The sequence below is a fragment of the Saimiri boliviensis genome, chromosome 4 (genome assembly GCF_048565385.1).
Source record: "Saimiri boliviensis isolate mSaiBol1 chromosome 4, mSaiBol1.pri, whole genome shotgun sequence".
Lineage (NCBI taxonomy): Eukaryota > Metazoa > Chordata > Mammalia > Primates > Cebidae > Saimiri > Saimiri boliviensis.
In genome coordinates, this window is record NC_133452.1 from 133,609,122 (window position 1) to 133,633,858 (window position 24,737).

The 24,737-nt window shown below is 49.7% G+C and overlaps 1 protein-coding gene and 1 pseudogene across 2 annotated transcripts; one reads left to right on the top strand and one right to left on the bottom strand.

The window, feature by feature from the left end:
* Window positions 1-384: 384 nt before the first annotated feature.
* LOC101036081 (casein kinase II subunit beta pseudogene) lies at window positions 385-1,138 on the bottom strand (annotated as a pseudogene).
* A 2,241-nt stretch (window positions 1,139-3,379) lies between these two features.
* Window positions 3,380-24,733, top strand: DHX16 (DEAH-box helicase 16). Of its 2 annotated transcripts, XM_003944646.4 has the most exons (20): window positions 3,380-3,817; window positions 4,933-5,180; window positions 5,265-5,427; window positions 5,751-5,807; window positions 12,696-12,950; window positions 13,172-13,375; window positions 13,454-13,645; window positions 15,298-15,408; window positions 15,559-15,674; window positions 17,351-17,561; window positions 17,759-17,857; window positions 17,969-18,121; window positions 20,502-20,642; window positions 20,837-20,999; window positions 21,089-21,207; window positions 21,339-21,406; window positions 22,066-22,228; window positions 22,325-22,486; window positions 22,722-22,895; window positions 24,498-24,733. In XM_003944646.4, exons 1-20 carry the CDS (start codon window positions 3,611-3,613, stop codon window positions 24,624-24,626), a joined length of 3,135 nt encoding a protein of 1,044 aa, XP_003944695.1. In that variant the 5' UTR covers window positions 3,380-3,610; the 3' UTR covers window positions 24,627-24,733. The 2 variants fall into 2 exon arrangements, with proteins under 2 accessions (XP_003944695.1, XP_039323866.1); XM_039467932.2 differs by lacking the exons at window positions 3,380-3,817; window positions 4,933-5,180; window positions 5,265-5,427; ... (4 more) ...; window positions 15,298-15,408; window positions 15,559-15,674 and adding an exon at window positions 15,681-16,633.
* Window positions 24,734-24,737: the final 4 nt, after the last annotated feature.

The following is a 24,737-nucleotide window of genomic DNA, read 5'->3' on the forward strand; positions in this document are numbered from 1 at the left end:
CATTTTTTTTCTTCCACTTTATTTCATATTCCCACCACAATAATGACTCCTTTAATTAATTAATTAATTAATTTTATTTATTTATTTTTTGAGACGGCGTTTTGCTCTTGTTACCCAGGCTGGAGTGCAATGGTGCGATCTCGGCTCACCGCAACCTCCGCCTCTTGGGTTCAGGCAATTCTCCTGCCTCAGCCTCCTGAGTAGCTGGGATTACAGGCATGTGCTACCATGCCCAGCTAATTTTTTGTATTTTTAGTAGAGACGGGGTTTCACCGTGTTGACCAGGATGGTCTTGATCTCTCGACCTCGTGATCCACCTGCCTCGGCCTCCCAGAGTGCTGGGATTACAGGCGTGAGCCACCGCACCCGGCCGACTCCTTTAATTTAAACTAAAAACCATACAGCGTTCCTGAAACGGTGGTAAAAAGGAAAGGAAGTGTCAAACAAAGACTGCAGGACAGGTGGGGTGGGGAATCGGCGAATTGTCTTGACTGGGCTCTTGAAGTTGCAGGCAGCTTGGAGGTGCAGCTGGTAGGCCATTGGATGGATCTTGAAACCGTAGAGCCTGGGCACAAACCGGCTGGCAGGTCGTTTGGGCCGGTACTCGGGATGCACCATGAAGAGCATGTGAGGGAAACCAGTGCCAAAATAGGCGCCATCCGTGTGATGGTGCCGCAATGACTCGGGTGTGTATACATCCATGCACTTGGGACAGTACAGCTTCACCATGGCTTCACCTGGAATGTCTGAAAGGCCAACGGGAAGCATTGGCTGGTTCTCACAGTACACATGGGGACAGTAGCCAAAGTCTGCCTGCTGGTACTTTTCCAACATCTGGGCGATGCCACGGTTGGGAAGGATGTAGCGGGCTTGGATCAATCCATAAAGCATCTCGGCTGCCTGCTCAATCAAGTCACTCTGGTTGGGGTTGTCTTCCCGTTCTTCATCAGGCTCCACATCCAAGATCATATCTAGAGTTTGTCAATAGTGAGGGACCTGCACATTGAGCCCAGTAAGATTAAATTTGACCTGGATGTAGTCTTCATCCACTTCACAGAAAAATTCATAGCCACGGAGCCCACAGAACCAGGAAATCCAGGACACCTCCTCTGAGCTGCTCATCTTCATGTGAGCTGAGGTGGCGCCAGCCATTCTGCTAGGCCCTTTGCACTTCTCCATTTTCTGTTACGCTCTAAGTGTGACCTTAGAACCCTGGTCAGAGTAATGGTGAGGGGCAGGCGTGATGTTACTTCATTTCACAGCTTCTTGGCATTCCATAGGTTTCCCTCCACCTCCTGAGGGCCTTTCCTAACCCGGAGAGTGGATTCTCAGCTCCAAAAAATGGGATTGGAGAGGGGGACCACGTTGAGGAAGGCAAAGGGCATTGTGGGGACATTAGATAAAAGTAGGACCCCAACCGACAGATCCTGGTGCTCCCGCCACCTGGGCCCAGGCATTTTTTTTTAAGGCATATTCTCAGTCTGTTGGAGTGCAGAGGACTGATGTAGGCTCTCTGCAACCTCTGGCTCCCGGCCTCAAGTGATTCTCCTGTCCCAGCCTTCAGAGTAGCTGGGATTACAGGTGCACACCTCCACACCTGACTAATTCTTTGTATTTTTTGTAGAGATTAGGGGGTCTCACCATGTTGCCCAGGCTGGTCTCAAAGCCCTGAGCTCAAGATATCCTCCTGCCTCAGCCTCCCAAAGTGCTGGGATTATAGGAAGAGCCACTGCACCTGGCTTTGCTTATTTATTTTTCGTTTTTTTTTGGGGGGGACAAAGTTTTGCTCTCTCACCCAAGCCTCCTGGGTTCAAGCAATTCTCCTGCTTCAGCGTCCTGAGTAGCTGGGATTATAGGCGCCTGTCACTACATCCGACTAATTTTTGTATTTTTAGTAGAGATGGGGTTTTGCCATGCTGGCCAGGTTGGTCTCAAACTCCTAACCTCGTGATCTGCCAGCCTTGGCCTCTCACAGTGCGGGGATTACATGCATGAGTCACCGCAACTGGCTGGCCTTGCTTATTTTTAAATAAGCAACCACTGGTGATTTTCTCAAGCTGTTGGCAAAAATGCAGAACACAATTTGCCCATTCCTTAGTTTGGAGATTTTGTCTTAGCAACTTTCCTAGTTTCCCAGTTTCTTCCTGTTCGGAGTTCTTCCCTTATGCCTGACCTGTCTTCACTCCTGCTGCAGACAAACCAGTCCTAAGTCCTAGCAAAAGTCACTTTTTTTTTTGAAATGGAGTCTCACTCTGTTGCCCAGGCTGGAGTGCAGTGGCAGGATCTTAGCTCACTGCAACTTCTGCTTCCTGGGTTCAAGTGATTCTCCTGCCTGAGCTTCCTGAGTAGCTGAGATTACAGGTATGTGCCATCGTGCTTGGCTTAATTTTGTTTTTTTTTTTTTGAGAGAGAGTCTTGCTCTGTCTCCCGGGCTGGGGTACAGTGGCACCATCTCGGCTCATTGAAACCTCTGCCTCCCAGGTTGAAACGATTCTCCTGCCTCAGCCTCCTGAGTAGCTGAGACTATAGGTGCACGTCACCACGCCTGGCTAATTTTTGTATATATTTTTTTAAATTTGAGATGGAGTCTCACTCTGTTGTCCAAGTTGGAGTGCAGTGGCGCCATCTCGGCTCACTGAACCTCTGCCTCCCCGGTTCAAGCGATTCTCCTGCCTCAACCTCCTGAGTAGCTGGGATTACAGGCGCCCACCATCACAGCCGGCTAATTTTTTGTATTTTTAGTAGAGACGGAGTTTCATCATGTTGGATCAGGCTGGTCTTGAACTCCGGACCTCAGGTGATCCTCTCACCTCGGACTCCCAAAGTGCTGAGATTACAGACGTGAGCCAGAGATTACACCTCGCCTGGCCAGGTAATTTTTGTATTTTCAGTAGGAACAGGGTTTCACCATCTTGGCCAGGGTGGCCTTGAATTCCTCACCTCAGGTGATCCTCTCGCCTTGGCCTCCCAAAGTTCTGGGGTTACAGGCGTGAGCCACGGCGCCCGGCCAACACTGCTAATATATTTTATGAACATGGACCCGATCTAATAATTTGAAATAGTCTCGGTTCCCCCCTTACTTTGTATAGTTTTTGGCTCTATAAAACTTCCATACTTTATTTATTTATTATGTATCCTGTCTCTCCCCCACTGCAAAATGTAAATTCGGTAAGGAATTTTTGGTTTGTTATTTGTTGTATCCCCAGCGACGGAAAACAATGAGCACACATTAGGAGCCCATTAAATTAATTTCACTTCTTGAAGGAATGCGTGAGCGGCGCACTCACGGACTGACCATCAGGGGGCGTCAGAGAAACTGAACAGAGGCGGAAATGAAGAAAAAGAATTACCCCTCAACCTCAGGTACGGTTCCGCGAGGTTTGAACTCGCTCGGCCACCGTAGTGCTTAGAGGCCGAAAAAGTGCAGCCCCTTCCGGCCTCCGCGGTAAGGGAAGATGGGTTTGGGATGTTGGAAACTCATCCTAGGCGTCCCGCGTTAGCTGCCTTGCGAAGCTGAGGCTCCAGTCGAGGGTTCCAGACCTCCGACCGGCCTAGCCGTCAGCGAGCCTGCCGGAGGCTTCAGGGCCGAGAGCAGTGAGCGTGGGTCACCATGGCGACGCCGGCGGGGCTGGAGCGTTGGGTTCAGGACGAGCTGCACTCGGTGCTGGGGCTGAGTGAGCGGCACGTCGCCCAGTTCCTGATCGGTACCGCGCAGCGCTGCACCTCGGCTGAGGAGTTCCTGCAGCGCCTACGAGACACTGATACCTTGGACCTCAGTGGTCCGGCCCGGGACTTCGCCCTGAGACTCTGGAACAAGGTGCCGTCATGGGTGGGGAGTGGAGCAGGGGAGGGGCCCTGTGATTTGTTCCGTTGAGGCTGGCCTAACGGTCCATCGAGAAGTGAAGTAAGCTCAGTTCACAAGCATGTATTCCTTTTCCGAGAAATTAAGTAAGCTCAGTTCCCAAGCATTTATTCCCTTCCGTTGAGCTGCTGGACGCCCAGCTTAGTGGAGAAGATTGAAAGAAGTGTGTCGGGTTAAGCGCAATAGAAAGGTGTTTCTCGAATTCTAACATGCATCTAGGGCCCTTGTTAAAACGCAGATTGCGATTCAGCAGGGATCTTAATTTCTGGATTTCTTTCTGTCTTTCATTTTTAAAGACAAGGCCTCGCTCGCCCCGTCGCCCAGGCTGAAGTGCAGTCGTACCATCCAGAGAGTCCACGGCTCACTACAGCGTCGACCTCCCTGGCTGAAGTGACCCTCCCACCTCATCCTCCCCAGTAGCTGGGACTCTGAGCGCGAGCCACCACCCCCGGCTAATATCTTTCATTTTTATTTTTTTAAAGAAACAAGGTCTTGCTTTGTTGCACAGACTGGTCTCTAACTCCTCAGCTCAAGCAATCCTCTCTCCTCAGCTCCCAAAAGTGCTGGGATTACAGGCCTGCGTGCACCACCGTGCTTGGCCCCCCTCAACTTCTGAACTTCCTTTCAGTCAATTAAGAGAGGGGGCCAGGTGCAGTGGCTCACACCTGTAATCCCAGCACTCCGAGAGGCTGAGGCAGGAGGATCACTTGAGTGCAGGAGTTGGAGACCAGCCTGGGCAACATGGTGAAATCTTGTTCTTACTAAAAATTTTAAAATTAGCTTGGCATAGTAGTGTGCACCTGTGTTTCCAGCTACTTAGGAGGCTGAGGTGGGAGGATCGCTTGAGCCCAAGAGGAGCAGAGTGAAACCCTGTCTCAAAAAAAAAAAAAAAAAAAGCTGTGGGCCCCATTCAGGTTGATGAACATGGGTTGAAGCCATGAGGAAGAAAGAGAATGAAGACTGGTTAGCTGGTTTAAGACTAAGTAATTGCTTAAATTAGGAACAGAGCTAAGTAGGAGGGCAGAGATCAGGAGTTGCTCAGACCTCCTTATCTTCCCCTCTACTGATAGGTACCACGAAAGGCAGTGGTAGAAAAGCCAGCTAGGGCAGCAGAGCGGGAGGCCCGAGCCCTGCTGGAGAAGAACCGATCTTATAGGTTGCTGGAAGACAGTGAAGAGAGCAGTGAGGAGACTGTGAGTAGGGCTGGGAGCAGCCTCCAGAAGAAGCGTAAAAAGAGGAAACATCTCAGGAAGAAGCGTGAGGAAGAGGAGGAAGAAGAGGAGGAAGAGACTTCTGAGAAGGGGAATAAGAAAACAGGGTAAGTCAGAAGCCGGTCGAGAGAGGATGGGGTGGGTGGAAGTGTTCTCGATGCCCTTATTGAATCCCCTGGGCTGGGCTGCAGGGGGAGTAAACAGCAGACAGAGAAGCCGGAGTCGGAGGATGAGTGGGAACGGACAGAGCGGGAGCGCCTTCAGGACCTGGAGGAGCGTGACGCCTTTGCTGAGCGGGTTCGACAGCGGGACAAGGATCGGACTCGAAATGTCCTGGAGCGGTCAGACAAGAAGGTGAATAGGAACAGCACGTTCTTTCAGTCCTCAGGATTTGTGGGTGAAATCTGAGGTTGGTTGTGATTGCAGAGATAGTGATCTCTGGGAAGACAAGGAGCTGTCTCTAGAGAGATGTTCACTCTGGTGAGAGAAGCCCGGTGCATCCTGTGGCTTCCTCAGGCAACTCTCTGCTCTACCTGCAATCATAGAGATTCCTCACTGAGAGGTGACTTTTTTTGTGTTACAGTACTGAATGATCCTTGTGATTCTAGAGGGGAGTGGCTGTCAGTGTTGGGGGCTCTTTGGCCTCACATCCCTCCATTCTTGGTTTCTTCTTCTAGGCTTATGAAGAGGCTCAGAAGCGTCTCAAGATGGCCGAGGAAGACCGGAAGGCCATGGTGAGTCCCAGGGCCCGGGGAGCCAAGATCAGAAGATGAAAGGAAAGACTTTCTGATAGAGTGGTCAGGTATAAGGAGAGAGGATACGGAGCAAGCATGCGGTGGAGGCTGATGGGGTGGTCGGGTCTCTAGAGGAGGGGCTTGGCTGGCAGGAACCAGCTGAGGACAGAATTAGGTTGTTGAGGGAAGGAAGCTTCTTAAGTTGTAGGGGAAAGGAGGCTACCATAAATTCTCCTTGACTCTTTAGGATGAAATATACTGTGTATTAATGAATGAAATTGTGAGCTTTCCCTATTCCTGAGTCCTAATGGGATGTGAGGCAGCTGGAATGTTGTCGAGAAGGTTGCTGGAGGGTGAGGCAGCAGTCCTGCTGTACGGGGATGTGCTGACCATTCAGCTTAGGCACACCGTCTTCAAATACCCTCCCACCACCTAATTTCTTCACCCCTTATGTGGTTTTGTCTTCTCACTGGACAAGGAAAGAGCCCTTGTAATTCATGAACTGGACTTTATACGATGTGAGCCTAGGTAAGGTAGGCTGTTTTCCAAAGGCCTGGTCTTGTCAAGTAAAGTCATACTTAGATTCCCTAGTAGAATTTTGGGACTCTCCGAGTTCTTTATTTTATTTTATTTTGAGATGAATTCTTGCTCTGTCGCCAGGCTGGAATGCAGCAGTGCGATCTCGGTTCACTGCCACCTCTACCTCCAGGGTTCAAGTGATTCTCCTGCCTCAGCCTCCTGAATAGCTGGGATTACAGGTGCATGCCACCACGCCCAGCTAATTTTTGTATTTTTAGTAGAGATGGGGTTTCACCATGTTGGCCTGGATGGCTTGATCTCTTGACCTTGTGATCGTCTGTCTTGGCCTCCCAAAGTGCTGGGATTACAGGGGAGAGCCACTGCTCCCAGCCCTTTTCTTTTTATTTTTTAAAATTTATTTATTTATTTATTTTTTTGAGATGGAGTTTCACTGTTGCTGCCCAGGCTGGAGTGCAGTGTTGTGCTCTCAGCTCACTGAACCTCTGCCTCCCGTGTTCAAGTGATTCTCCTACCTCTGCCTCCCGAGTAGCTGGGATTACAGGCATGAGCCACCTCACCTGGCTAATTTTGTATTTTTAGTAGAGACAGGATTTCACCATTTTGGCCAGGCTGGTCTCAAACTCCTGACCTCAGGTGATCCACCTGCCTCAGCCTCCCAAAGTGGTGGGATTATAAGTGTGAGCCACTGCGCCCGGCCTTAATTTTTCTTTTTCAATTACAAAAATTTTTAAGCACATAGGAAAGTTGAAAGAGTAGAACAGGCTGGGCATGGTGGCTCATGCCTGTAATCCCAGCAGTTTTGGGAGGCAGAGGCAGGTGTATCACAAGTTAAGAGATCCAGACCATTCTGGCCAACATGGTGAAACCCCTTGTCTACTAAAAAATACAAAAATTAGCTGGGCATGGTAGCATGTGCCTGTAGTCCTGGCCACTCGGGAGACTGAAGCAGGAGAATCACTTGAACCCAGAATGCAGAGATTGCAGTGAGCCAAGCACTCCAGTGCCACTCACGCCGTGACACTCCAGCTTGTCTACAGAGTGTGACTCCGTCTCCAAAAAAAAAAAAAAAAAAGGGCCGGGCGCGGTGGCTCAAGCCTGTAATCCCAGCACTTTGGGAGGCCGAGGCGGGCGGATCACGAGGTCAAGAGATCGAGACCATCCTGGTCAACATGGTGAAACCCCGTCTCTACTAAAAATACAAAAAATTAGCTGGGCATGGTGGCGCGTGCCTGTAATCCCAGCTACTCAGGAGGCTGAGGCAGGAGAATTGCCTGAACCCAGGGGGCGGAGGTTGCGGTGAGCCGAGATCGCGCTATTGCACTCTAGCCTGGGTAACAAGAGTGAAACTCTGTCTCACAAAAAAAAAAAAAAAAAAAAAAAAAAAAAAAAGAATAGAATGAAGAATACTGATACACACTATTCAGATAGAAAAATAACTAGTACAATGTGTAGTGTTTGCATTGTCTATGAAAATGTGGTATGTTTTTCTTTTCAGATCATTTAAAAGAATCTTAGACCTTATGGCACTTTAAGTACATTAGTGTATACCTCCTAAGGATAAAAACAATGTCCTCTAGAACCAAAATGTTTTTGTCACAGCCAGGAAGTTGACAGTAATTCTTTTTTTTTTTTTTTTTTGAGACGGAGTTTCACTCATTACCCAGGCTGGAGTGCAATGGTGCGATCTCGGCTCACTGCAACCTCCGCCTCCTGGGTTCAGGCAATTCTCCTGCCTCAGCCTCCTGAGTAGCTGGGACTACAGGCACGCGCCACCATGCCCAGCTAATTTTTTGTATTTTTAGTTGAGACGGGGTTTCACCATGTTGACCAGGATGGTCTCGATCTCTTGACCGCGTGATCCACCCGCCTCAGCCTCCCAAAGTGCTGGGATTACAGGCTTGAGCCACCGCACCCGGCTGAACAGCAATTCTTATGTGTCTATTAAGATCTCTCTACGGGGGCTGGGCGCGGTGGCTCAAGCCTGTAATCCCAGCACTTTGGGAGGCCGAGGCGGGTGGATCACAAGGTCAAGAGATGGAGACCAGCCTGGTCAACATGGTGAAACCCCGTCTCTACTAAAAATACAAAACATTAGCTGGGCACGGTGGCGCGTGCCTGTAATCCCAGCTACTCAGGAGGCTGAGGCAGGAGAATTGCCTGAACCCAGGAGACGGAGGTTGCGGTGGGCCAAGACTGCGCCATTGCACTCCAGCCTGGGTAACAAGAGTGAAACTCCGCCTCAAAAAAAAAAAAAAAAAGATCTCTCTACAATAGAAGATTCCCTCATTACTCTCAAAATAACTTTAATAACTGATTTTTCCTAACAAGAATGTAGTGAAGGTTCAAACATTGCATTTGGTTATCAGATTTTAATCTTTCTATCTCACCTTGCAGTGTCCTGAATTTTGAATTTCTCTGATCCTTGTCTTGTGGTGTTAAGTACTTCTCTGCCGTGTGCTTTCTTTAAAGCAGGAATTGGATCTAAAGCTTGTATACGCTCAGATTAAACAGTTGTGGCAGGAATACTTCTTGGGCAGTGATGTGTACTTTATATTATGTCATATCACGGGGACATACTATCCAGTTGTGTATACGTTAGTATTGATATTCTTCCTACCAGCAGCCTTTCATCTAATGGTTTTTTTTTTTTTTTTTTTTGAGACAGAGTTTCGCTCTTGTTGCCCAGGCTGGAGTGCAATGGCGCGATCTCGGCTCACTGCAACCTCTGCCTCCTGGGTTCAGGCAATTCTCCTGCCTCAGCCTCCTGAGTAGCTGGGATTACAGGCACGCGCCACCATGCCCAGCTAATTTTTTGTATTTTTAGTAGAGACAGGGTTTCACCATGTTGATCAGGATGGTCTTGATCTCTTGACCTCGTGATCCACCCGCCTCAGCCTCCCAAAGTGCTGGGATTACAGGCTTGAGCCACCGCGCCCGGCCTTTTTTTTTTTTTTTGAGACAGAGTTTTGCTCTTGTTACCCAGGCTGGAGTGCAATGGCGCGATCTCGGCTCACCGCAACCTCCGCCTCCTGGGTTCAGGCAGTTCTCCTGCCTCAGCCTCCTGAGTAGCTGGGATTACAGGCACGTGCCACCATGCCCAGCTAATTTTTTGTATTTTTAGTAGAGACGGGGTTTCACTATGTTGACCAGGATGGTCTCGATCTTTTGACCTTGTGATCCACCCGCCTCGGCCTCCCAAAGTGCTGGGATTACAGGTTTGAGCCACCGCACCTGGCTCATCTAATGGTTTTACCAGCCACTGCTAATTCGTTGGTGAACATGTCATTTTGTTGGGGGTTTTTGGATTCTGTTATTCCTGTTATATGTGTTGGCTAGAATTTGTATGTAAAGAAGAGCTTTTCCTCAACAACTAGGAACAAGCTACAATTACTCCTGTTTTTTTTTTTGTTTTTTTTTTGAGACGGAGTCTTGCCCAGGCAGGAGTTCAGTGGTGCACTGCAACCTCCACCCTCCACCTCCTGGATTCAAGTGATTCTTCTGCCTCAGCCTCCGAAGTAGCTGGGACTACAAGCGTGTGCTACCATGCCCAGATAATTTTTGTATTTTTAGGAGAGACAGGGTTCACCACATTGGCCAGGCTGTTCTCAAACTTCTGACCTTGTGAAGGTCACCTGCCTCAGCCTCCCAAACTGCATGGATTACAGGTGTGAGCCACCACACCTCGCCTACAATTCCTTCTTAAAAAGCAGGGTAGGCCAAGCGTGGTGGTTCACGCCTGTAATCCCAGCACTTTGGGAGGCTTAGGCAGGCAGATCACAAAGTCAAGAGATCCAGACCATCCTGGCCAACATGGTGAAACCCCATCTCTACTAAATATACATAAATTAGCCGGTATGGTGGTGCATTCCTGTAGTCCCAGCTACTCAGGAGGCTGAGGCAGGAGAATCACTTGAACCTGGGAGGTGGAGGCTGCAATGAGCTGAGATTGCGCCGCTGTGACAGAACAAGGCTGTCTCTAAAAAAAATAAATAAATAAATACAAAGCAGAGTAAATGTTTGTTTTCTTTTAAATGCCAATTTTTAGAGTAAAGAGTTTGGTGTAACAGTCATTTCACTAGTGGCAGATATTTTTTTTCCCCGTTTTTTGTTTGTGTGTGTCACATTGGACTCATGAATTTTTATTTTTCAGTATTTTATAATCTCACATCATTATTCTTTTTGAGGCTTAAATTGCTCTGATTTTTTGCCCATATTAGAAAAAAAATCTGCCTCTTCCATTGAAGGAATATTTGATTGTGGTACTTAGATTAGGTCATGATCATAAACTGCATTTTAAGTCTTTACAGGACAAACAAGAAAAGCCAAGCAACTAAACAGAACCAGGCCCCTTAATGGTAGAGCAGCAGAGGGGCTTATTTTTATTTATTTATTTATTTATTTATTTGGAGATAGAATCTCACTCTGTCACCCAGGCTGGAGTGCACTGGTATGATCTCAGCTCACTGCAACCTTCACCTCCCGGGTTTAAGCAATTTTCTGCCTCAGCCTCTTGAGTTGCTGGGATTACAGGTGTGTGCCACCATGCCTGGCTAATTTTTTGTATTTTTGGTAGAAACGGGGTTTCACCGTCTTGGCCAGGCTGGTCTTGAACTCCTGACTCATGATTCACCCACCTTGGCCTCCCAAAGGCTGGGATTACAGGCGTGCACCACCACGCCTGACCTGAGGGGCTTATTTTTTTTTTTTTTTTTTGAGATGGAGTTTCGCTCTTGTTACCCAGGCTGGAGTGCAATGGCACGATCTTGGCTCACCGCAACCTCCGCCTCCTGGGTTCAGGCAATTCTCCTGCCTCAGCCTCCTGAGTAGCTGGGATTACAGGCACACGCTACCATGCCCAGCTAATTTTTTGTATTTTTAGTAGAGACGGGGTTTCACCATGTTGACCAGGATGGTCTCGATCTCTCGACCTTGTGATCCACCCGCCTCGGCCTCCCAAAGTGCTGGGATTACAGGCTTGAGCCACCGTGCCCGGCCAGGGCTTATTTTTTAAGACAGAGTTTTGTTCTTGTCGCCCAGGTTGGAGCGCAATGGCGTGATCTAAGCTTACTGCAACCTCCACCTCCTGGGTTCAACCAATTCTCCTGCCTCAGCCTCCCGAGTAGCTGGGATTAACAGGTGGCCACTGCCATGCTGGCTAATTTTTGTATTTTTAGTAGAGATAAGTTCACCATGTTGGCCAGGCTGGTCTTGAACTCCTGACCTAAGGTGATCCACCCACCTTGGCCTCTCAAAGTTCTGGAATTACAAGCATGAGTCACCACGCCTGGCCACGAGAGGGGCTTTGACCCTACAATAGAGGAAGTTGTGATCACAGCGAAGATGATGTTAGCATGGTAGGACTCCTGGTTAGAGTGAGAATGGGCCTTAGAGATATTTTGAGTTTTCTGCTGTCATCTATAATGTGTCTTGAAAAGTCTGTATTAAAGGTAAATGTGACATAGAGCTAAGTGACATAGAGCGTGGCAGGGAGAGTACCAGAGAGCCAAACATCCCTGATCACATTTGCCTTACAGCAGCACTGATGCTGTAGTCCTAACTTTTTTTTTTTTTTTTTTTTGAGACGGAGTTTCGCTCTTGTTACCCAGGCTGGAGTGCAATGGTGCGATCTCGGCTCACCGCAACCTCCGCCTCCTGGGTTCAGGCAATTCTCCTGCCTCAGCCTCCTGAGTAGCTGGGATTACAGGCACACGCCACCATGCCCAGCTAATTTTTTTGTATTTTTAGTAGAGACGGGGTTTCACCATGTTGACCAGGATGGTCTCGATCTCTTGACCTCGTGATCCACCCACCTCAGCCTCCCAAAGTGCTGGGATTACAGGCTTGAGCCACCGAGCCCGGCCATCCTAACTTTTTATAATCAGTTTTTCTCCCTTCCCCAAACTACAGTCATTCAGTTTAAAACCAAGGAACGTCGAACTGGGGCTGAAGATTGCCTCCTATTGGCACCCCCACTGGTTTCCATCTTTGTTTAAATGGTTTCAGTTCGAGTCCTGTGCTTCTAAATACTGGATTAGCCTTTTATTTTCCCCCTTTCCACTAATTTGAATAAAATGGTAAGAGTGAAATATAAGATATACAGACTGCCCTAATATTTCTATATTGACAAAGATGGTAATGCTGCCCAAGAGGACTTTCCAGCTGTATTCCATTGCAGGAAGGTAGGGTGTGGGGTCAGCTTGTAGCATCCAGAGAGGCCCAGATTTAGGCCTGTCACTGTTCTGGTGGTATATGGCAGAGGCAAGGTGGAGGGTGCATCCTTAGGTTGTCATGCCTGCCTGTCGGGGAATTTTTCCCTGTTAAGGATTTGACTGTCCTTTCCCAACTCAGGTCCCTGAGCTGCGGAAGAAATCTCGCCGAGAGTACCTGGCTAAGCGGGAACGAGAGAAGCTTGAGGACCTAGAGGCAGAGCTGGCTGATGAGGAGTTCCTTTTTGGGGATGTAGAGCTGAGCCGGCATGAGCGGCGGGAGCTCAAATATAAGCGGCGAGTCCGGGATCTCGCCCGGGAGTACCGGGCAGCTGGGGAGCAGGAGAAGCTGGAGGCCACCAACCGCTACCACATGCCCAAGGAAACCCGAGGACAGGTAAGGCGAAGCAGCGTTTGCTTCAGCCTTCGTTCCCAAGACAAATTGTGGGGAAGCCTTTAGGGGATTGGGCAACGTCTGGGCCAGCCCCTTTCTTGCCTTGCCTTTCCCAGTGGGCAAGGCAAAGCAAGTGGGCAGTGGGCGGGGGTAGTAACGGGAGGAGGGGCTGGGCAAAGAGGACAGCCTGTTTTTGGGGCTTCACATATCCCCTCTCTCCATAGCCAGCTCGAGCTGTGGATCTAGTGGAGGAGGAATCAGGAGCTCCTGGGGAGGAGCAGCGGCGCTGGGAGGAGGCTCGGCTTGGGGCAGCGTCCCTGAAGTTTGGGGCCCGAGATGCTGCTTCTCAGGAGCCCAAGTATCAACTAGTGCTGGAGGAGGAGGAGACCATTGAGTTTGTGCGGGCCACTCAGCTCCAGGGTGATGAGGTAAGAGGGGAGCTGGGAGACATTCTGAGGAGGACCTGAAGCGAGCTATTTAGCTCACGCCTCCTTCTCTTTCCTTAGGATCCATCACCTCCACCTGCTTCAACTCAGGCCCAGCAGAAAGAGTCCATCCAGGCTGTCCGCCGCAGCCTCCCGGTGTTCCCGTTTCGAGAGGAGCTCCTGGCTGCTATTGCCAGTCACCAAGTCCTCATCATTGAAGGCGAGACGGGCTCAGGGAAGACCACCCAGATCCCACAGTATCTCTTTGAGGAGGTATGGTCATCTCACCCTTCAGCTTGCCAGCGCACCAGGCATTGATGTCCTCATTCCTTGTCAGAGCTCCTTTTACTATATTTTTAGTAGACATTTAACCCATCTTTTCCACTAAATTGTGAAATTCTTGAGAATAAAGACTATACCCTTTTCACATTTCTGTTCTTACTTCCTGCATTCAGTTCATTCACGTCGGATGGACAAGTAGGTGGATAAGTGGACTGGGATGTGTGTGTAAATGCTGACCTCCCTGTACTCCAGCCTGGCCAAAAGAAAAGGATTTAACGGACTATTTTCTTGTCTTTTTTGTTTGTTTGTTTGTTTTTGGAGACGGAGTCTTGCTCTGTCACCCAGGCTGGAGTGCAATGGCGCAGTCTCGGAATCTCGGCTTACTGCAACCTCTGACTCCTAGATTCAAGCCATTCTGCCTCAGCCTTCTGAGTAGCTGGGATTACAGGCTTGCACCACCACATCTGGCTAATTTTTTTTTTTTGAGACGGACTTTTGCTCTTGTTACCCAGGCTGGAGTGCAATGGCACGATCTCGGCTCACCGCAACCTCCGCCTCCTGGGTTCAGGCAACTCTCCTGCCTCAGCCTCCTGAGTAGCTGGGATTACAGGCACCCGCCACCATGCCCAGCGAATTTTTTGTATTTTTAGGAGAGACGGGGTTTCACCATGTTGACCAGGATGGTCTCGATCTCTTGACCTCGTGATCCACCCGCCTCAGCCTCCCAAAGTGCTGGGATTACAGGCTTGAGCCACCGCGCCCAGCAACATCTGGTTAATTTTTAGTAGAGACAGGGTTTTGCCATGTTGGCCAGGCTGGTCTCTAACTTGACCTCAAGTGATCTGGCCATCTCAGCATCACAAAGTGCTGGGATTACAGGCGTGAGCCACCATGCCCGCCCCCTGCCTTATTTTGGAGATAAGCTCTTGCTCTGATGGCCAAGCTGGAATGACGTGGTACCATCATGGCTTACTGCAGCCTGAAATTCCTGGGCTCCAGAGATCCTCCCACCTTAGCCTCCTCAGTATCTGGGAAGTGCATACCACCATGCCCATATTAAAAAAATTTTTTTTGAGACGGAGTCTTGCTCTATTGCTCAGACTAGAGTGCGTTGTCATGATCTTGGTTCACTGCAACCTCTGCCTCCTGGGTTCAAGCGATTCTTCTGCCTCAGCCTCCCTAGTAACTGGAATTACCACCAGCACCACCATGCCCAGCTAATTTTTTGTATTTTTAGTAGAGACAGGGTTTCACCATTTTGGCCAGGCTGGTTTTGAACCCCTGACCTCGTGATTCCCCCTCCTTGACCTCCCAAAGTGCTGGGATCACAGGCATGAGCCACCACGCCCAGCCGCCTTCCTGTTTTTTTTTTCACGTTAGCTGGGTCTGCCTCAGCTAATCTGTTCTTTTCCTGCTCAAGTCCAGCAGAGCCATGAGCTTAATTACCCAGAGCTGAGTGAGGACCCTCTCTGAAGGCCCTAGGTCTGTCATCCTATTTATTTGCCCTTCTTTTCTGGTTTTCAGCATCTGTCTTTTTCTCCTTGTCTCCTGCCTGGCTTTTTACAACTTTCTCTGAATTGTACGTGGTCCCAGGGGGCATATTTAGCAAAGGACAAACCTCTTCTTTCTTCCTTGTCATTCAGGGTTATACAAAGAAGGGTATGAAGATTGCCTGCACCCAACCCCGGAGAGTGGCCGCCATGAGTGTGGCTGCCCGAGTGGCCCGGGAGATGGGCGTGAAGCTTGGGAATGAGGTGAGATTTCTAGGGAACTGGGATCTGTGACTGAGTCTACACTGCGCTCAGGTCCCCACAGACGTCTTGGTGCTGTCCCACTTCACCTTTCCCAAGTTCCTTTCCGGGTGCACCAGCCCATGCTTGGTTGCTAATGATTCCCTTGACCAGGTTGGCTACAGCATCCGCTTTGAGGACTGCACATCAGAGCGAACTGTCCTCCGCTACATGACAGATGGGATGCTTCTCCGGGAGTTCCTCTCTGAGCCTGACCTTGCAAGTTACAGGTACGTACAGGGCCCTCATCTCCTGTGAGAGAGCCTACACTCTCTTCCTCATATTCTGCTGTCTCCTTCCTGCTCAGTGCTTTCCTGGATCTCTAATCTCTGGCCTTTCTCTCCTTCTTTCCCAGCTAGCCAATTCAGCCAGTGTCTTCTGATTAATCCACCAGTTCTTGAACCTTTATGGTTCAAATGGTCCTTGAACTGACCTCCAGGTACCATGGAGATGGGGCTGTCGGATAGAAGAGATTGTAGAGAAACCTCTTTTTCCTTCCCTACTCCTCTCCAGGGTTTAGAAAACAATCAGAATAGAAGAACATTGCTTCAGAGACTTAAAATGCTGTGCGAAGAACATTTGAAAACACTTGGGATGCTCAACTCAGAGGGAGAAACAGGGGAAGCATCCTGGTTCCCTCTAAATATGTGAAAGCTGTTACATGGAAGGAAGGATCAGACTTGTTTTATGTGACCCTACAGGACGCAGCTAGGAACCATGGGGAGGTTACAGGGAGACAGATTCCAGCTCAATATCAAAATGGCTGAGTAACCCTCAGAGATTTCAGGGCTTGTCAGAGTGGTTGGACCCTGGGGCTTGGCCCTCCATACAAGTCTTGAGTAGCTTGGTCTGTGAATAATGAGCTTTTAGTGCTGGAAATGGCCAATCAGGGGTTGGTTTAGCATGTGTTGAGGGGGAAAAGGGATTCATGAATGAGATGGGAGTGGGGTCAGGCCAGCTGAACAATATGTGCTTTTTCAGCTCTTCAGAGGCTGTTGTGAATTTCTGGCCCTGGAATATCACAGTGGAGCAATTGGACACATAGAACTTGATACTTCATATCCCTTGCAAAAAATCTCTGAGAACCCATGGAGAGCGAGCCAGTGCAAGAGCGTCTGATGCAGATGTTTTTGCCCATTGAACCAGCCTGCTTTGTGGAATGGCTGGGAACTTCACCATCACAGTTAGGGTTAGGCACAGAGTTGAGGTCAGGGAGGTGGATAAGGGAAGATGGGAATGAGTTCCTGGGATTTGGCTGCCACCCAGAAAAGCCAAAGAATAAAGCAAAGAGAAAGAAGGTGTCATGTACTTAACTGAGTTAGGGGGAAACCAAGGAATGTGCAGAGTCCTCTGAGAGTTGGGGTTGAAAGGCTTAACTTGCCCCTCTTTCCAAAAGAAGAAACAGAGCCAGGAAGGATGCCAGAGGCAGTTGTTCCACAGGACACCAGGAGCTTCTGGGCTGTTTGAATCGCAGCAGCTCTGGTCTATTATCTCCAAGCCAGCCTTGGTGGCCCACTCTTATTGAAAGGGACCCTGCCCTCCACTTTTTTTTTTTTCCTTTAAAACATATCTTTCCACTTTTTCTAGTAAGAGAAGCTGCTGAGTCTAAGCAGACTCTTGACTGAACTAGAGGGCATGTCTGACTTGTCCTGGATCAGTGTGCAGCCTCTAAATCTTGGCTCCTATTGTCTGCTGAGGCTGGGATAGGTTGCAGATCACGGGGCTGTGCCTTCTCTGACTTTCTATTGGGTCTTATGTAACTGGGATGGCCGGCTTCTCCTTAGAGCCCCCTCCCTCAACAGTCATTCTTGAGCTCTTTGTGTCCATTGCTCCCCTCTCATCCAGGGATCCCTGATACCGCATAGCCCAAAGCTCCTCCCTCATTGCTCCCCTATTCCCTCTTCAGCGTGGTGATGGTGGATGAGGCACACGAACGGACCCTGCACACAGACATTCTCTTTGGATTGATCAAGGATGTTGCTCGCTTCCGACCTGAGCTCAAGGTCCTGGTGGCTTCAGCCACATTGGACACTGCCCGTTTCTCCACCTTCTTTGATGACGCCCCTGTGTTTCGAATCCCCGGACGCAGGTTTCCTGTGGACATCTTCTATACCAAGGTGCCCCCTCAGGGAGGATAGGCTTAAGTCTGTGGCAGACAAGCTGGGGCCTTTGGAGGAGGTTATCCCAAGGAGGGAAAGATGGAACGGAAAGTCCAAAGGGGAACTACAATGAAGCGAATGTTGAGTTGGGAGGAGAGGAACGATTTGCCTAAGCAGGTGGCCCTCCTGTGACCCCATCTCTTTCTGCTCTCCAGGCTCCAGAGGCTGACTACTTGGAAGCTTGTGTCGTATCTGTGTTGCAGATCCATGTGACCCAGCCCCCTGGGGATATCCTGGTGTTCCTGACAGGACAGGTGCCTGACATGGTTGGGAGAGGGGGTGATGTATCCCAGGGGAGGACAGGGCTGGCATGTTGGTCTTCTGTGACCCTGAGACCCTTGCTGCTCTCCCCACTCTCTATCCAGGAAGAGATTGAGGCTGCCTGTGAGATGCTCCAGGATCGCTGCCGCCGCCTGGGCTCCAAAATCCGGGAGCTCCTGGTGCTGCCCATTTATGCCAACCTGCCCTCTGACATGCAGGCCCGTATCTTCCAGCCCACACCACCTGGGGCACGAAAGGTCAGTTGGAGAAACCCATACTCTTCACACCTATGCTTCACACAACAGTAGTGAAAAAGGTGTGTACCTGCCCCATGCAAGGGGAGTCCTGGGCACAGCTGCAGACACAGCTGAGGAGCCAGTCTCTCACCCCTGGGGCTGAAGAGAGAGGAGAAATACCATATGAACCAAGAGAGAGCCAAACATGTGATCTGGAAAGTAAGCACAGTAGATTCAGTGGAGATAGGAAGTCCTTGATGGGCCAGGAGGTGGGCTTTGATACAGACCTTTAAGAGAAATGGCTGAGGTTGGGTGCAGTAGCTCACGTCTGTAATCCCAGCACTTTGGGAGGCCAAGGCGGGTGAATCACTTGAGGTCAGTAGTTCTAAACCAGCCTGGCCAACATGGTGAAACCCTGTCTCAACTAAAAATACAAAAATTAGCCAGGCATGGTAGAGGGTGCCTGTAATCCCAGCTACTTGGGAGGCTGAGGCAGGAGAATCACTTGAGCCTGGGAGGCGGAAGTTGCAGTGAGCCGAGATTGTGCCTCTGCATTCCAGCCTGGGCGACAGAGTGAGACTCTGTCTCAAAAAAGAAAAATGGCTGAGAAGTTATCAGTGGAAGGCCCTAGGCGCGTTTGAGGTCAGAATGTGAGCTAGTAGGCTTAGTGGGAGGTTCATGCGGTACCGGAGTAGGAGACAAGGCTAAAAACAATTTGGGGCTAAGATTAGGGAGGGCCTTTGATGACAGGAGAGCTTGGACTTTACTTATTTATTTATTGTTTTGAGACAGAGTCTTGCTCTGTCACCCAGGCTGGAGTGCAGTGGCAAGATCTTGGCTCACTGCAGCCTCTGTCTCCCAGGCTCAAGTGATTCTTGTGCCTCAGCCTCCCAAGTAGCTGGGGTTACTGGTGTGTACCACCACATCCAGCTAATTTTTTTTTTTTTTTTTTTTGAGATGGAGTCTGGCTCTATCGCCCAGGCTGGAGTGCAGTGACATGACCTCAGCTCACTACAACCTCTGTCTCCCAGGTTCAAGCAATTCTCCTGCCTCAGCCTCCCAAGTAGCTGGGATTACAGGTGCGCACCACCATGCCCCACTAATTTTTTGTATTTTCAGTAGAGGTGGGGTTTCACCATGTTGGCCTGGCTGGTCCCAAACTCCTGACCTCAGGCGATCTGCTCACCTTGGCCTCCCAAAGTGCTGGGATTACAGGTGTGAGCCACCATACCCGGCCAACAACCAGCTAATTTTTAGTAGACGTGGGGTTTCACCATGTTGGCCAGGCTGGTCTTGAACTATTGGCCTCAAGTCATCTGGCTGCTTTGGCCTCCCAAAGTGCTGAGATTATAGGCATGAGCCACCATGTCCAGGGAAGTTTGGACTTTAGACAGCTTAGTAGCAATCAAAGGATTTTGAGCAGAGATGTAACTTTCATTCAACAAATATTTAATTGGGTTCTTTCTGTGTGGTGCCAGATACACAGGAGTTGATACAGTGATGCACAAAACAAAGTCCCTAGCCTAACAAACTTGTACTTGCGGTCTATTGGGGAAACAGTGGATGCATAAATACATAATGTCAGTTTCTGGCCAGTGCTGTGAAGAGATACAAGGCAGCATACCAGGATGGAACTTGACTCTGAGAGGTGGGGGTGAGGACTGGCATGAAGATATTTGCCTTGGGGTGTAGGGAAGGCCCTTCAGTAAAGGGAAAGTGGAATAGAGACCAAACCAGGTGAGGGAGTCGCCAGGCTGATATTTGGGAGAAAAGTGCCACAGACAGAGGGAACAGCTGATGCAAATGAAATGATCCAGTGAGGAGTGCATGTATGTGGGCAGAGCAAAGCAGTGTGCAGGAGGAGTGAGGGAGGGGATGGAGTGCTAGCAGATGAGGTCAGAAAGGCAGCCGGGGTAGGTGATCCAGGCCTTTAAGGGGCTTGGATTGAATTCTAGAGTAGGATAGGAAACCACTGAAGGATGGGGAGTGATGTGACATGTTTATATATTAAAAGGACCATCCTGGATGCTATTGACAGGCTGGGAGTAGAAACAGGGAGACGTGTTAGAAGGCTCTTACAGGAAGTGTTGTGTGAAGATGGAAGCGGTGGTGGGGAAGATGGGGCAGGAACTTGAACACTCCCATTCCCCTTCTGAAAAAATTAACACCCTAAATCCTCTTCTCCATTTGCTTTCCTCCTCGTGCCTCTGCTGACTCCCAGCCCCCATTTCCCTCTCCCCTGTCTTCTGCCCTTGTCCCTTGCTCTTGACCTTGGATACAATTCTCTCAGCTCCTGCTTCCCTTACCGCAACTGCTTCACTACTCGTAACTTTCCAAGATGACTTTTTCTGGGTAGCGAGGTGGGCAGGGCCGCTGGGTGACCCCATATCCTCTCCCTCAGGTGGTTGTGGCAACAAACATTGCTGAGACATCACTTACCATTGAGGGCATCATTTATGTGCTGGATCCAGGGTTCTGTAAGCAGAAGAGCTACAACCCCCGCACAGGAATGGAATCGCTCACTGTCACACCCTGCAGCAAGGTCAGCCTGGGGATGCATGGGAGTCAGGGAGGTAGAATTGGTCCATGGGGAAGGTCCAACTCCAGCAGCAGGGTAGGGGCTTCTTAGCGAACGGGGATGAGCAGTTTACATCCATCTAAATTTCTTGCATAAATACTGCCCTTTTTCTTTTCCCCGACCAAATTGTCAGCTAGCCTGCTCTCCTTTCTTTCCAGGCCTCAGCTAATCAGCGAGCTGGCAGGGCAGGTCGGGTGGCTGCAGGGAAGTGCTTCCGCCTGTATACCGCCTGGGCCTATCAGCACGAGCTCGAGGAAACCACAGTGCCTGAGATCCAGAGGACCAGCTTGGGCAATGTCGTGTTGCTACTCAAGAGCTTAGGTGACTGGGCTACCTGAGAGAAGGGGGAGGTGGGCTGGAGTCATGGTCCTTTGAAGGGACTCTGTTCCATCCCACCCACCTCTCTGTAGGGATCCATGACCTAATGCACTTTGATTTCCTGGATGCTCCACCATATGAGACACTGCTGCTGGCTTTGGAGCAGCTGTATGCCCTGGGAGCCCTCAACCACCTTGGGGAGCTCACCACGGTGAGTTGGGGGGCAGCATGGGTGGGGGCAGGATGATAAGGGTCAGGATGGCTCCAGGGACCCCTATAGCAATGGAGGGAATCCTGAGGGAGGACCGAGCTCAACTCTCTCTCTCTCTCTCCTCTCCTTAGTCTGGTCGAAAGATGGCAGAGCTGCCGGTGGACCCCATGCTGTCCAAAATGATCTTGGCCTCTGAGAAGTAAGCCCTCCTCTCCACCCAGGCCCCCAGGCCTCCTCTGTCTCTGGGGTCTTCTTTGTCTCTTTGTCTTTTTCTCTTCATATTATTTAATAAATAATAAATTATTAGATAACTCCGAATGCCCCCTTCTGAGGCCCACAAGGGTAAGACACTTGATCCTGTCCTTGATTATAGTAAATGGGCAAGACTGACTGACAGAAAATTATGGGTCATGAACGAAAGTAGATTTTCCATCTGGGAGGGTTATTGAATGAGGGCTGGTTTTGGAACTTACTCATTCCCAAGGTTTCAAACTAGAACATTTAGATGTAGCTGTTGGAGGGACCACCTTTAAATGCCATTCCTCTGCTGTCGGAGATCTTTTCCGAATGCACATATTGAATGCACACTTTCTGCAGAAGCCTCAGAAGTCCCCAGTGTTTTCTGCTCCTGCCTCCATGGATGTCCCCCCTTGTAACTGTGTTTCATCTATGCTCCTACCTCCTTGACCCCCAAACTGCTGCCAGAATCTATCTATCTGCTGGCTGCTTTGTAACCATTATGCCAACCGGCCTTCCCCACACGAGGAAACATCCATCACACAGCGATCCCTTCCCCCTCCACCGTACCTGTGTTTATGTGTCTTGCTTTGAACTCGTGTTTTCCCCTTCCTGTCCCAGGTACAGCTGTTCAGAGGAGATCCTGACAGTGGCTGCCATGCTGTCTGTCAACAACTCCATCTTCTACCGGCCAAAGGACAAGGTTGTTCATGCGGACAATGCCCGTGTCAACTTCTTCATTCCTGGTGGTGACCACCTGGTTCTGCTAAACGTTTACACACAGGTCACTGGGCGTGGGTGAGTGGGAAAGAGACATGGTGGGACTTTAGTCCCGCTGTATACTTAACGACCTCTCCTTTCTTTTTAACCCTCTTCCCAGTGGGCTGAGAGTGGTTACTCTTCCCAGTGGTGCTATGAGAACTTTGTACAGTTCAGATCAATGCGCCGAGCCCGAGATGTGCGGGAACAGCTGGAAGGGCTCTTGGAACGTGTGGAAGTTGGTCTCAGTTCCTGCCAGGGGGACTATATCCGTGTACGCAAGGTCAGCATTTCTTTTGCCTACTGCCTTCTACCCACAGTACCTTCTAGGGGGCATGCAGCAGCTCCTCCAGCCTGAGGACATGTCCTCCCAGGGCTTTCTTCCCCAGACCACTGAAGGTTCATTCCTGGGGGATTCTTCATGCCTTCCCTACCTCGCTAGTTTTCCCGGTAGTGAGCACTTAGGGTCCCCAGGTATCTGCCTTTTCCATTGATTTTCTTTCCTGCCTTCCCCTTAGGCCATCACTGCTGGTTACTTTTACCACACAGCACGGTTGACTCGGAGCGGCTACCGCACAGTGAAACAGCAGCAGACGGTCTTCATTCATCCCAACTCCTCCCTCTTTGAGCAACAGCCGCGCTGGCTGCTCTACCATGAACTTGTCTTGACCACCAAAGAGTTCATGAGACAGGTGAGGAGAACATCCTGTGCCCATGCAGGTGGAGACTGTAGAGCGGTGTCCTGGCAAGCTAAGAACCCAGGTTCAGGTTGCTTGGCCTGGTACAAAAATAGGGAGGTAGGGTAAAATGAAAGACATCCTTTTGTTTTTTGTTTTGTTTGAGACAGAGTCTCACTGTGTCGCCCAGGCTGGAGTGCAGTGGTGTGATCTTGGCTCACTGCAACCTCTTCCTCCTGGGTTCAAATGATTCTTGTGCCTCAGCCTCCCAGTAGCTGGGATTACAGGCACAAGCCACCATGCCCAGCTAATTTTTTGTATTTTTAGTAGACGTGGGGTTTCACCATGTTGGCTAGGCTGGTCTCAAATGCCCGCCTCGGCCTCCCGAAGTGCTGGGATTACAAGCATGAGCCACGGTGCCTGGCTGACATCCTTCCTTACAGGTGTCAGCATCTTCCAAGATCTGAGAACTATACATTCATTCAATAAATATTTGAATGGCTACTGTATAGGTGCTGGGCTATAATGAACAGAGTTGAGTCTCTGGTTTCACAAGTGTACTTATAGTCTTCATGTTCCATACTTTTCTTAGGAATAGCTTATTTGGTATCTTGAATACATATAGAGGTCTATCTGCCCTTTGGGTATATAATAATAGAGCCAGGCACCTTTACCTCTAGCCCTGTAGTCAAAGGGGAAAGTAACTTTCCACCACACACATAACGATCTAGGCTGGCGCTGGGCATGGTGGCTCATTCTTGTAAGCCATCCCAGCACTTTGGGAGGCCAAGATTAGCCCAGGCAACATAGTGAGACCCCATCTCTACAAAAAAATTAATGGGGCACTGTGATTCGTGCCTGTAGTCTCAGCTACTTGAGAGGCTGAGGCAGGATTGCTTTGAGCCAGGAGGTCAAGGCTGCAGTCAGCCACTGCAGTCCAGCCTGGGCAATAGAACAACACTGTCACCCAGGTTGGAGTGCAATGATGTGATCTAGGCTCACTGCAGCCTCCACCTCCCAGATCCAAGTGATTCTCCTGCTTCAGCCTCCCAAGTAGCTCGGATTACAGGTGCCCACCACCACGCCCAGCTAATTTTTTGTATTTTTTTAAAGACAGGGTTTCACTATGTTGGCCAGGCTGGTCTCAAACTCTTGACCTTGTGATCTGCCTGCCTTGGCCTCCTAAAGTGTTGGGATTATAGGTATGAGCCATTGTGCCTGGCCGACCCTGTTTCAATTTAGAAAAAAAAATTGACAATAAAAAAGGATCTAGGGCCGGGCGCAGTGGCTCAAGCCTGTAATCCCAGCACTTTGGGAGGCCAAGGCGGGTGGATCACGAGGTTGAGAGATCGAGATCATCCTGGTCAACAAGGTGAAACCCCGTCTCTACTAAAAATACAAAAAATTAGCTGGTGGCACGTGCCTGTAATCCCAGCTACTCAGGAGGCTGAGGCAGGAGAATTGCTTGAACCCAGGAGGCGGAGGTTGCGGTTAGCCGAGATGGCGCCATTGCACTCCAGCCTGGGTAACAAGAGCGAAACTCCGTCTCAAAAAAAAAAAAAAAGGATCTAGGGTGGAAAGAAGAGAACTCTATTGCTCTTTTCTCTCTCCTTCTAGGTACTGGAGATTGAGAGCAGTTGGCTTCTGGAGGTGGCTCCCCATTATTATAAGGCCAAGGAGCTAGAAGATCCCCATGCTAAGAAAATGCCCAAAAAAATAGGCAAGACACGAGAAGAGCTAGGGTGAGAGAAGGACATGAACAGAACCTGACACCAGCTCCTTTTCCTACTATACATTATTTAATATCTATTAAATAAAATTATTTTTGGAATAAAGCTTGTGGGAACATTTGGGATT